The sequence below is a fragment of the Poromitra crassiceps genome, assembly GCF_964638095.1.
Source record: "Poromitra crassiceps genome assembly, chromosome: 5".
Lineage (NCBI taxonomy): Eukaryota > Metazoa > Chordata > Actinopteri > Beryciformes > Melamphaidae > Poromitra > Poromitra crassiceps.
The window spans coordinates 19,625,089-19,637,923 of record NC_139642.1 but is presented as its reverse complement, the minus strand read 5'-3'; the positions used below and the strand labels follow the sequence as shown (position 1 = coordinate 19,637,923).

General features: G+C 45.3%; 1 protein-coding gene across 1 annotated transcript; it reads left to right on the top strand.

Moving 5' to 3' along the window:
* Nucleotides 1–1,185: 1,185 nt before the first annotated feature.
* LOC310776367 (mannan-binding lectin serine protease 1-like) lies at nucleotides 1,186–12,089 on the top strand (the record flags this gene model as incomplete). Its single annotated transcript, XM_083636563.1, has 7 exons — nucleotides 1,186–1,206; nucleotides 1,536–1,614; nucleotides 6,850–6,987; nucleotides 8,184–8,258; nucleotides 9,477–9,724; nucleotides 11,253–11,441; nucleotides 11,604–12,089. 7 exons carry the CDS (start codon nucleotides 1,186–1,188, stop codon nucleotides 12,087–12,089), a joined length of 1,236 nt encoding a protein of 411 aa, XP_083492689.1.
* Nucleotides 12,090–12,835: the final 746 nt, after the last annotated feature.

The window sequence follows — 12,835 nt, the reverse complement described above, 5'->3', positions numbered from 1 at the left end:
GTGATACAACTACACACTCACATACACATCTACAGGTCAGTGATCCAACTACACACTCACATACACATCTACAGGTCAGTGATACAACTACACACACACATCTACAGGTCAGTGATACAACTACACACTCACACATCTACAGGTCATACAACTACACACTCACATACACATCTACAGGTCAGTGATACAACTACACACTCACATACACATCTACAGGTCAGTGATCCAACTACACACTCACATACACATCTACAGGTCAGTGATCCAACTACACACACACATCTACAGGTCAGTGATCCAACTACACACTCACACATCTACAGGTCATACAACTACACACTCACATACACATCTACAGGTCAGTAATCCAACTACACACTCACATACACATCTACAGGTCAGTGATACAACTACACACACACATCTACAGGTCAGTGATCCAACTACACACTCACACATCTACAGGTCATACAACTACACACTCACATACACAACTTTGGCAGCACAATATATGATGGTGCTTTTTTTATCTTAATATTTTTTTCCTGATTTTTTTATCCCATTTTATCCCCCATTAGTGCTCATTTGATTTCTCAATCCTGGTTGCTACTCCATCCTCTGCCGATCTGGGGAGAGCCGAGACTGGCTCCATGCTTCCTCCGAGACATGGGCAGTCAGTCAGCCGCTTCTTTTCACCTGACAGAGGAAGCTTCACTGGTAGGACATAGCACATGGGAGGTTCACGCTATTCCAACCAGTTCCCCTCCCTCTGAACAGGCGCCCTTAACGACCAGAGGAGGAACCACACTAGCAACCAGGATATTGCATGTTTTTGTGAAGGGGGTTCCTATATGAAGGAAACCCCCGGGAGGCACGGGAAGAACATGCAAACTCCACACAGAAAGGCCCTTTTGCCGACCCCACCTGGGCGGTGGGCACTCAAGGACATGCGGACGGGCACGCATTCCTTCAGCGTTCACCTCGTCCCCAGGTGGGAATCGAACCCACGACCTTCGAGCTGTGAGGCGATAGTGCTTACCACTGCACAACCGTACCTCCCGATGATGGTGCTTTTTAAGGAGGACGTGGGGGCTAGCAACCCCACCCCATAAAAACCCACTTGCTACAGAAATGCGACCACAAGTTACGCTGGAAACATTATTCCTCCGTAGTGTTCGCTCCGCGATGCCCCCTGTTGGAAAGAGCGTGAGTTTCAATGATTAACGAGCTAATGTTTTGATCACTCAGTGGCGTTTTGAACCCCATGGGGCAGGCAGTGGGCTTCACGGCGCTAACAGCTAACAGCTCCGTGAAGATTTGGTCAATTCTACTGCTTAGTCTTGAAACTGTATTATTATCCAATATTTTTTTTCTTTGTTATTTCTTTATGTTACTGTATATTTTATTTCCTTTTTAATTTATAATTGTTGATGTTGATATGGGGGAGGTACCTTTAAAAGCCATTTTTGGCTTCTAACCTCTGCTGCACAATCTTTTAAATCTCTGTCCTCTGTCGGTGTCTCTCTCTCTAACAGGATGGAGAGTATTTAGATCACTACCAGGTGGAGTGTCAGAGTGACGGCACGTGGAGCAGCATTCTTCCTCAGTGTCAAAGTAAGAACCCAGTCAAACTCTTTCTCGCAATGCCATGGAAAAACATTCCTATTCTCTCATAGCTCTTAATCTATTTCTTTTCCCAGTGTTTCGTTCTTACGGGACTCTTCTATGCTCACAGGAGTTTTACAAGACGCCCTTTGACCCCATAGTTTTTGACTGCTTCTAATGTTTGTGACCCAGGAATTGAAGCCTATTTTACTGTTGCCCTGATATCAAATTGCTTTGCAGTAGGCTTGCTTTTAGGGCTGAGCGATATAGCACACACACAAAATCGATGTAAAAAATTCCATATCAGTTGATATCGATAATTATTGATTACATATTTTAAGAAAAAAGGTTGAATTCAATCACCTTATTTATCAAGGCAGGTAATAATTTCAATATTAACAAAACAAGGTTCAGAAGAGACAGCAGGCTCGCCGGAGAAATCGGGAATGGTCCGCCACTGGCCAGGGCGATGAAGAGAGGGTTGTGAATAGCATTAAATGGCGTGGTGGTGGTGGTGAGTGAAGGGAAGTGGGATCTGGTCGGTAACGACGGGCGGCCTAACGAACCTTTGACTTTTTTGACACACGATGGTTCGCAGAATAGCGACGTTCGCTAGCCAGGTTCTAGCCTGTGCTAATCCGTGTGGCGTGTGCTCAAAGTGCGAGTTGGAGAGTAAACAAACGTCCAGACTGTCACTTAATGTTCGGGTGGGAACTTGAGGATTTGTCTGATTGGCTGTTTGCATGTCACTAAGTAGCACGCTCCATTATCAAGAGACATTTGATAACAATTGTTTTCATTGTATTGATGATGAAGTGTCTATTGCCAATATATATTGTTGTTTTATCACCGATTGGACCTTCCATTTCTCAGAAAATGTCAACGTTTCTCTGATTGCATCAAAATTGACGGCGACCTCAAACTATCCAATCAGAGAAAAGTTTAAAATTTCTTTAAATTTCCGCGATGCCTATAAAGGACCATGTACTTTTCCACCCCGAATCCAACACCGCCATCTTTGAGTCTCTACAAGTTACGGTTGCGGAGATACGTCCGCCCTGCATGCAGGACTACAGGAGAGAGATAGAGGACAGCGGGGGGTTGTGGGTTTCAAGTCACTGAGTGACCAAACACTCTATTTCAGTGATTGCTGTCAGAATATAGAGTTATTTAACACTTATTTTAACACAAAAACATAGCTGAATGCTGCTTTAAAGCAACTACGACAAGATATTACTACGATTGTTATTAAACAGTCTAAATTTAATATCGATGCATCACATCTTACCTCTAATAGTAGACGAGACCAACGCCGAGTAGTCTCGCTTGAACCCCGAGTGAATCGGCCAGTGTTCTCTTGACGATTAGTCTGTCTGCGGCCGGGGCAGATCAGGAAGTGAAATGAAACGGTTTGCGGCAGCCACTTCGGCCATAACCACAAAATAACAAAATAACTTCCAAACAAACTGTTAGAATATAACGAGAGATGTTCGCGAGAGTAGCAAGCCCCTGCATGGCGTTCTCCGTATTTATGGTCTGTTGCTAGGCAGAGCGAAACGGTTGAAGGCAGGCAGCTGCCGTAAACCATTTTGTTTCACTTCCCGGTTTATCCGGCCCGCTGGTAGACAGACACAGACTCTATAATCATCAAGAGAGCAATCTCCGATTCACACGGCTTTGGTCTCAGCTACTATTATAGGTAAGATGTGATGCATCAATATTATCGAAAATCTTGCTCGTAGCTGCTTTAAGTCAGCTAAATGAGAAAAATGTCTAATGTAGGCTATGTGTTTCACTGGAAGTATGGGAGAGATGGATGCTGTTTTGGTATGAGGTTCAGATTAAATACAACTTTATTACCGTATTTTATTATTTCAAACTCCCTGCTTACCACAAGAGCTGGCATAGCTACCAGTAAAGCCTTCCATGCTCTTTCTTTCTCTCTCTCTCTCCCCTCCAGAAACAGATACGGGGAGGAGCCGGTGATCTCTGCCCAGCACTCTAACCAATCAGATACTAGATTAGAGTGATTGACACAAGGCCAGTCCAGTAGGCTGCTGCCAGTACTGTACTGACATTACTGTTAGCAGAGATCTGTTATAGAGATACTATAGCAATAAAAAAGAATCACTTTGTTAGTTCATGTTTGGTAGACTCTTTTTAGTACTTTGCTCTAAAGTTGAATAATTTTTCAATAAAAAAAAAACATAATAAAACATAATCTGCATTTGTGTGTCTCTGAACCAATTTCTACCTCATTAAACACATTTATAAGGTTCCACACACATCAATAAGTCATTCCCACAGTCATTCCCACACTTTGAGACAAACACCTTCAACTCGGAATTATCCACTTGGTGGGTCTGGAGGGAAATTTGCTGAATCGCTTTACGGCACAAAACACGAAGAGGTTCCAGACCATTGATTGTATACGACGATGTGGACGACATGTCGCTGTGCAAAAGTGAAGCCAAAATATTGTGTTTCTGCGAGCTGCCATCTTGCTTGTGTGATGTCATCTGGAGGCGGAGTCTGTGCAGTAGAGTCGGGCTGAGCCTCTTCAGCCGTGCCGCCATCTGACGGAGGTTTGAGAGTGGTTGTCACAGCTGTCAATCATGACATCATACCCCTTATTATATCATCAAATGATTAGAAGAATGAGCACTTGAACATACATCAGCATGATAAGAAATGATAGAAAACATATTTTCGGGGAAATTATTTGACGTGTACTTGGATTTTTTTTTTTTTTGCTCATGGGGCGGGATTTATGACCTATACTGCAACCAGCCACCAGGGGACAATCGAGGCGTTTTGTCTTCACTTTCTGTCATGACATCTTTTATACAATAATGTTCCACACTCCTTAATCTTGTCCCACTCACTTTTTGATAAGGATATAGTAATGAATAAAATTACAGACTGTACTCCTATAAGTAATTAATTTTCCAGTCATAAGATCAAGGGAGCACTGGTTATTTGACGATGACAGATTGATGGTTAAAAATGAGGTACAGAGCACCTCGAATACTGAGAAACACATCTGCGATCAAGCCTTCATCAAAAATAGAGAATCCTGTTATTTTAATGTGCTGCTGCCTCCAGAGACCGAAGATCTTTAGGACTTTAGGATCGGGAACATTTGGAGAGGTAGGACTTAAATATGACTTTTGCCTTCATAGTTCCCACATCATGTCATCAGATTAGAAATCATCAATGTCCAGTTCATTTGAGCACCTCAGATATGCGTCATAGCCTCCATCATAATGTCATTTGAGTCCAGTTGTACATGAACATGCAACCATTTTGTCATTTGTCACAGTCTAACCAAGCTATTTCATCTATTTTCTTTTCATCTATTTTCAGCTACTTTCTTCTGTTTCAATATTCATATGAGTTGCCAGGCTCATACAGTAATACAATGGACCAGAGTCATCGATAGACAGAGTTTGGACATTGCAGTTTGTGTGTGTGTGTGTGTGTGTGTGTGTGTGTGTGTGGTTGTGTGTGTGTGTGTGTGTGTGTGTGTGTGTGTGTGTGTGTGTGTGTGTGTGTGTGTGTGTGTGTGGCCCTGTGCCGTGGCATAAAATCTCTTGTACATAATGTACTTACAACAGTGTAACAACACAGTTTTAAAGGCTTTCAAATTGTGTTTTTGCACTCCTGGAACTTGGAAGTACAAACAACATTGATATACTTGAATAAGGACATTTTGACGTGTTACCAAAACGTCTTATTCTGGGGAAGAGACCGCAACATGGAGACAAAACAAGTTATATTTTGTTCTTTTAACTGAATACAGAATGATCCTGAATACATGTTGTAGTCAAGTCACTGTATCTCAAGTCCAAGTCAAGTCTCCAGTCTCCAGTGTTTGTTTCTGAGTCCAAGTCCCAGTCACAAAGAGTCCCAGTCACAAAGAGTCCCAGTCACAAAGAGTCCCAGTCACAAAGAGTCCTAGTCACAAAGAGTCCCAGTCACAAAGAGTCCCAGTCACAAAGAGTCCCAGTCACAAAGAGTCCTGGTCACAAAGAGTCCCAGTCACAAAGAGTCCCAGTCACAAAGAGTCCCAGTCACAAAGAGTCCTAGTCACAAAGAGTCCTAGTCACAAAGAGTCCCAGTCACAAAGAGTCCTAGTCACAAAGAGTCCCAGTCACAAAGAGTCCTAGTCACAAAGAGTCCCAGTCACAAAGAGTCCTAGTCACAAACAGTCCTAGTCACAAAGAGTCCCAGTCATAAAGAGTCCCAGTCACAAAGAGTCCCAGTCATAAAGAGTCCCAGTCACAAAGAGTCCCAGTCACAAAGAGTCCCAGTCAGAAAGAGTCCTAGTCACAAAGAGTCCCAGTCACAAAGAGTCCTAGTCACAAAGAGTCCTAGTCACAAAGAGTCCCAGTCACAAAGAGTCCTAGTCACAAAGAGTCCCAGTCACAAAGAGTCCCAGTCACAAAGAGTCCTAGTCACAAAGAGTCCCAGTCACAAAGAGTCCCAGTCACAAAGAGTCCCCGTCACAAAGAGTCCCAGTCAGAAAGAGTCCTAGTCACAAAGAGTCCGAGTAACTTACTGAACATGAGCGTGAATCAGCATGCAGGTGAGAAATTGAATAATGTCACAGTATTAAATATAGCTATCAATATCTATCTTGTCTTTATCAATTAACAAGTCCAAGTCATCGTCTCCAACTTCCGACTCCAAATGCATGAGTCCATGCCGTCAGTGCTGCAAGTCCAAGTCGAGTCACAAGTTCTGAAAATGAGGCCAGGAGTCTGAGTCCGACCTGACTACAACACTGCCTGAATTGGGCCTCAAACACAAAGAGACTTGTCAGGGTGGACGAACTCTGGTTCTGGTGGCTCTCGTGCGGACTGAACCGATGCTGAGCAGGATCCTCTGAGACTGCCAAATTGATCATCTTTAAATAATGGAATTGATTTTATTAATACTATTTCACAACAGATTTATCCCAACCCGACTTGAATCCAAAGGTTCCAGTTGGGTCCAGTTGAGTTTAGTTGGGTCAACTTGAGTTGGGTTCAGTTGCGCCCACTTGGGTCGGTTCCCATTGGGTCCAGTTGGGTTTAGTCAAGCCGGGTCTGAGAATGTAACTCTGTAGTTGTATTCCTTCTCTCTGCATATTTCTAAATCCTCTTAAACTATTTCACGTCCATCTCACTTCTGCTAGGCCTCCATTTCCTCTATGTGTGAAATCTGATTGGTCACTGAAAAGTATTTTTGTCTCACTCACAGAGGTGGATTGTGGGAGTCCGAGGGCGGTTGCCTTGGGTGACGTGGTGTATGGTAGCCATGACAATAGCACCCTGTTTGGCTCTACTGCCCACTACACCTGCAAGGACGACACCTTCCAACTGACCCCCAACACCAACGGTAAGCTTTGTGTCCATATCCCAACTGCTGCTAGCTAGCTGCTGCTACAGTAGCTACAGTTTCATGTAGGAACTAGCTAGCGGCTGTAGTTCGGTCATAAGAAAATAGTTCCTAGATGAAACTGCAACAAGGTCTGTGGATTAACTTGAGTAGCCTACCCGGGTCATGATTTCTGGAATGAGACATTGCTGTTGAGTTGGAGAGAAGGCAGAAATCTTTAGGGCCGGTATCTCCAAAACTTGGCAACTCGCGGCAAAACAATCTAGATGGATGAATAACACCACAGGTGAGAGGAAAAATATGTGTTTTGGATTTGAGGATGAGCTTGTCTTCTGCTATTGATGTGAAATTGAAGTCAAATTCCTAGTTTATCTGATTACTTACTGTGGCTGTTAAAGGTCCCAATTCGTGCAGCTGTAACTCTTAGAAACGTGTGTCTCTGGTCCATAAAACATGATTCTGGATTAATCTGTCGAAAATATAGCAACCCCGTTTGTTGTGACGGAGTTCTCACTTCCTCATCTCGTCGCTTCCCAAGAATGGCCTGTTTCTATAATATATTCAGAACTAACAGTTCCCATTGGCCGCTGAGGGAGAGCCCGCCCCAGGCTCCCACCGGCCAATCAGATTAGCGTCTGTGGACCAGCACGCTAGGTTGGCGAGTTATCGTTAACTTAACGGTACTACGCTAAATAGGACATCTCAAAATGCCTAGACTTACCGAATGCACCTCTGCAGTTGCTGGATCACGTACAGTTGGCGTCGCTCCAGCTAGAAGTGTTAATTTTGTGGCTATAGACAAAATGGTGCAGGTAGCTTGTGTGAGAGAGACCCGCGCAGTATGCAGGAGGAAGCTGACGTCCCAATTCCCCTCTGGGCAAACGAAGCGTTTGGGGGTGTGGCTTGGAGGAGACTGCAGGGGGACGCTGGATAGGGACAAATCCAACTGTGGCAGTTCTGAGCGTGTGACCACTCATTACAGGGAGGGCTGACAGCAGTATATATGCATTTACAAGTAAAAACACCTTTTGCATGGAATGGGACCTTTAAAGTGAATCTTGAATCTTAAAAGTCTTTAAGAACTGAACTTTGAACTTCTGCAACCAAACAATAATATGTGTGTGTGTGTGTGTGTGTGTGTGTGTGTGTGTGTGTGTGTGTGTGTGTGTGTGTGTGTGTGTGTGTGTGTGTTATAGGTTCCTACAGCTGTGGGGAGAATGGAGAATGGACCAACTCAGAACTTGGAACCAAACTGCCCAGCTGTCTTCCAGGTTTAATTACCTTGTTTATATTCTGTGTTTTAATGAATTCTTACCAGTTTATATTCTGTGTTTTTATCACCTTGAGACCTTTTTCACTCTCATGACCTCCACCAACAGAGTGGGTTGTGTTTCTTCCTGTTTGTCTGTTTGTCTGTTTGTCTGCTTGATGTCCCAACAAGTTATGAACGGATTTGCACAAAACTTTGTAGAAAAGTAGGTCATAGGCCAATTTAGAACTGATTAACTGTCCACGCCCACTGGCCAAAAGGGGGCGTGGCTATGGTTGTGGCCAATCACAAAAAAGCCATCTAAATTCCAAACGGATTCATGTACAGTAAAGCTGCCTTCACATGATAAGTGATCCTCTCCTCTCTCACCGTGAGGTGGAGAGGAGAAAGGCCAGCGGGAAATAGGTCAAAGTTTAAACAATTTGAACTTTGACCTCAGCACACGGTGGCAAATATGCTGCTGCATAGTTGGGAGGCACGGCTCTCCCCGTAGAAAACAAGGACACAACGGGTGCAGAGCTGTTTTACTGCGGATCATGACATGGGGCTTAACACCACAGAACTTTGTAGAAAGGTTGGTCATGATGAGGTTGGTCAAGGTCTTTTTTCTGGGGACCCCTGGAACCCCCTCAAGGACCCCTGAGGACCCCACCTGGGACGCTGTGAGCGCTGAAGGAATGCGTACCCGTCCGCATGTCCTCAAAAATGGTCTTTCTGTGTGGAGTTTGCATGTTCTCCCCGTGCCCCCTGGGGGTTTCCTTCATATAGGAACCCCACATCAAAAACATGCAATATCCTGGTTGCTGATGTGGTGCCTCCTCTGGTCGTTAGGGGCGCCTGTTCGGAGGGAGGGGAACTCATTGGAATAGCGTGATCCTCCCACGTGCTATGTCCTACCGGTGAAGCTTCCCCTGTCAGGTGAAAAGAAGCGGCTGTCTACTGCCCATGTCTCGGAGGAAGCATGGAGCCAGTTTCGGCTCTCCCCAGATCGGCAGAGGGTGGAGCAGCAACCAGGATAAATAAATTAAAATGAGCACTAATGGGGGATAAAAATAGGAGGGGGGGGGGTAATTTAAGGGGAAAATAAGGACCCCTGAGGGTCCTCAGATCCCACTTTGAGAACCACTGCTTTACACTACTGTTACTGATGAAAAGTAATGACATTACTTTACCGTCCAACACTGTTTGTGAGCCGCTGTGTTGTCCCTCCATCATGCAGCGTGCGGCCAGCCCTCCCAGGCCCTGCCCGCCCAGGTGAAGCGGATCGTGGGCGGCCGTAGCGCCGCGCCCGGCCTGTTCCCCTGGCAGGTTCTGCTGAGCGTGGAGGATCTGTCCCGGGTTCCTGAGGACCGCTGGTTCGGCTCCGGCGCCCTGCTGTCTGGATCCTGGGTCCTCACGGCCGCCCACGTCCTGCGCTCCCAACGTAGGGACACCAGCGTCGTGCCCGTGGCGCCCGAGCATGTCAAGGTGTGCTGCACAACACTTTCACTTTTTCTTCTTTTTATCGAGCGCCCCCCCCCCCCCCCCCCCCCCCCCCTGTTTCCCCTCCCCAATTGTACTTGGCTAAATTCCCCCTGCTGTCCCGGTCTCCACCCCCTCTGCCGATCTGGGGCAAGTTGTAGACTAGCACATGCACATTCACCTGACAGCAGGGAGTTTCACCGACAGGACGTAGCATGTGGGAGGATCAGGCTTTTCCCCCAGTCCCCCTCCCACCGAAACAGGCACCCCGACTATGGAGAGATATATGTGTCTTTATTCTGTGACTGAAAGTTTACATCCTGTAACCAAAGACTGTATCTGTGAGAAAATAAATCCACTTTGTAATCAAAAAATAGATCCGTAAGCAAAAACATAGATTTGAAAACAAAACTATCAACAATCCAATCAAAGAAAAATTTTAAAAATAAAATAAAATAAATGTTTTTAGATTTTTCATTAATGTGAATTTAAAAAAGTTGCTTGCAAACACAAACATTTTGTTCTCAACTACAAAACATTTGTTTGCGAAACCATTACCATTGCTTACAAAGCTCAACTTGTCTTTTGCGAAATTAAAAGTTTTGTTGTTTTTATGTTTGGACCGGTGCATGTAACCTGACCAAACATAAAAACATTGGTGTGAACATACTCACGGCTTCTCTCTTCAATCTGTGGTTATAACTGGCGCTGAAATGGCATGGAGATTCCTTCAGGAAATACTTCCGTTCAAGTGCCCGCCCTCCGCCTTGTCTCGTACTGGATTGGATGTTGCCAAGCTATCACTCCGATCGACACTGGCCAATAGGGACGTGCGTTACTTCTTTCCGCTGTAGCTGCTCAGGTTTTGCAAACAAAACTTTTCATTTCGCAAAAGAAAAGTTGAGCTTTGTAAGCAAAGGTAATGGTTTCGCAATCAAATGTTTTGGAGTTGAGAACAAAATGTTTGTGTTTGCATGCAACTTTTTTTAATTCACATAATGAAAAATCTAAAAACATTTTTTTATTTTTCTTTGATTGGATTGTTGATAGTTTTGTTTTCAAATCTATGTTTTTGCTTATGGATCTATTTTTTGATTACAAAGTGGATTTATTTTCTCACAGATACAGTCTTTGGTTACAGGATGTAACCTTTCAGTCACAGAATAAAGACACATATATCTCTCCATACTAACCCAAAGCCCCATATCAAAATCCCTTTGACTTCCATACGAGGGAACCACGTGATGCTCATGCTAACTTCCTGCAGCACTCTATTCGTTTCTTTTATTACACAAGTCGAAATTTCTCCACACAAACAGCAATACATTTTGTAGGTGTTTTAGGTACAGACTGAGGACATTTCAGATCATCTCTATACACAGAGATCTGCATATGAGATGACTTGGGGACAACTGGTGCAAAGGCTGCAGATCTAGGTGGTGACTGGAAGAAGTTATCAGATACAGCCTAACATCCAGCAGGTATGAGCCTGGTGTCTGCTGGTCATTTCCCTCTGTGTCTCTGACCGTTTCAGGTCTACCTGGGTCTGCATGATGCCAGAGACAAGCACCTGGCCACCAACCGCTCTGTGGAGAAGATTTTTCTGCACCCGGAGTTTCAGCCTCGTAACTATAACAACGACATCGCCTTGTTGAAGCTGAGGGAGGGGGTGGAGCTTAACGAGGTCATCCGCCCCGTCTGCCTCCCACCACCACAGAGCAAGGTGGGTCACCAAGGTTTGTTGCCAGCTTTCAGCAGTTGAAGTGAGGCTGAAGCAAATGTTAATAATTGCTACAAATTGTGTTTATTTGCCAATCCGCAATGTAAATGCAAATGTTTTAAATTAAATTAAATTGACATCAGATTGACTTCTCTCTCCTCCCAGGACGGCCCCCCCACTCCTCTCCCTAACTCCCTCGGTGTGGTCGCTGGTTGGGGGATTTCCAACCCCAACGTTTCCTCCTCCTCCTCCTCCTCCTCCTCCTCCAGCGACCCCTCCACCCTGACCTCCGACCCGGCCGTGACCCCCGCTGACCCCGGCATGACCTTTGACCTGCTGCAGTACGTCAAGCTGCCGGTGGTGGCTCAGGCCGAGTGCCAGGCCAGCTACGCCTCGCGCTCGCTCAGCTACAACATCACCCACAACATGTTCTGCGGCTTCTACGCGGGCGGCCATGACACCTGCCTGGGGGACAGCGGGGGTGCGTTCGTCATGGAGCACGGGGTCACCCGGCGCTGGGCCGTGTTCGGGCTGGTGTCCTGGGGCGGGCCAGAGGAGTGCGGCAGCCAGAGGGTGTATGGCGTCTACACCCGAGTGGCCAACTACGTGGAGTGGATACAGAGTCAGCTGGACACCGCCCCCTGGTGGTGAGACAGTACGGCGCACCGCTTCATGACGTCTTCCCTCAAATCTGCCAAAATGTCTGGATGAAAAATGGCTGACAAAGTGGAATATTCCAACTTCTGTTAAACATGCTTTTTTCTACCTAGATCCTTTCTTTTTCCTCCGTCCACAACCCGTACTGACGTTTGGTCAGGACCGTCCTTGCCGTCACTTGTTACACACTGGGTACTCTTTTTCCCTATTTTGTCATTTTTATTTTTAGGGGTTCCCTATTGTTTTTGTGCTGGTTTATTACACTATTTCCGTCGTAATTGTTTTTCTGTGACGCAAATTCCAATGAGTTGGTACATCGCAGACATGAAATTTGGCCCAGTGCCAGATATTGGTTTGCTAGTTTCTGTTCAAGAAATATTTTTTGAATCGGTCTGATGGGGGGCGCTATAATTAAAGGTTAACAATTCAAACTTTCAAAGGCCATAACTTCCACGCAAGCTGTCCGATTTTCAAGCAACTCTTTTTCCACCTGTTCAGCTGAACTTGCGCTACACATTTGCCTTAAGGACCCTCAACGTCCACCTGGGAAAAACACATGTTTGACATCTCCTAGACCGTTTGACCGATCTCCACCAAAATTGCTATGTAACATCTATGGACCAAGTTCTACAAGTTGTGTTTTCTTATTTTTGCTCCCTTCGCCTGCAGCTTAGAAACATCGTTTACAGACGGGCTGCAGTATGTTGTGTCCATGTCAACAACGTAACGGGGGAGGAGGC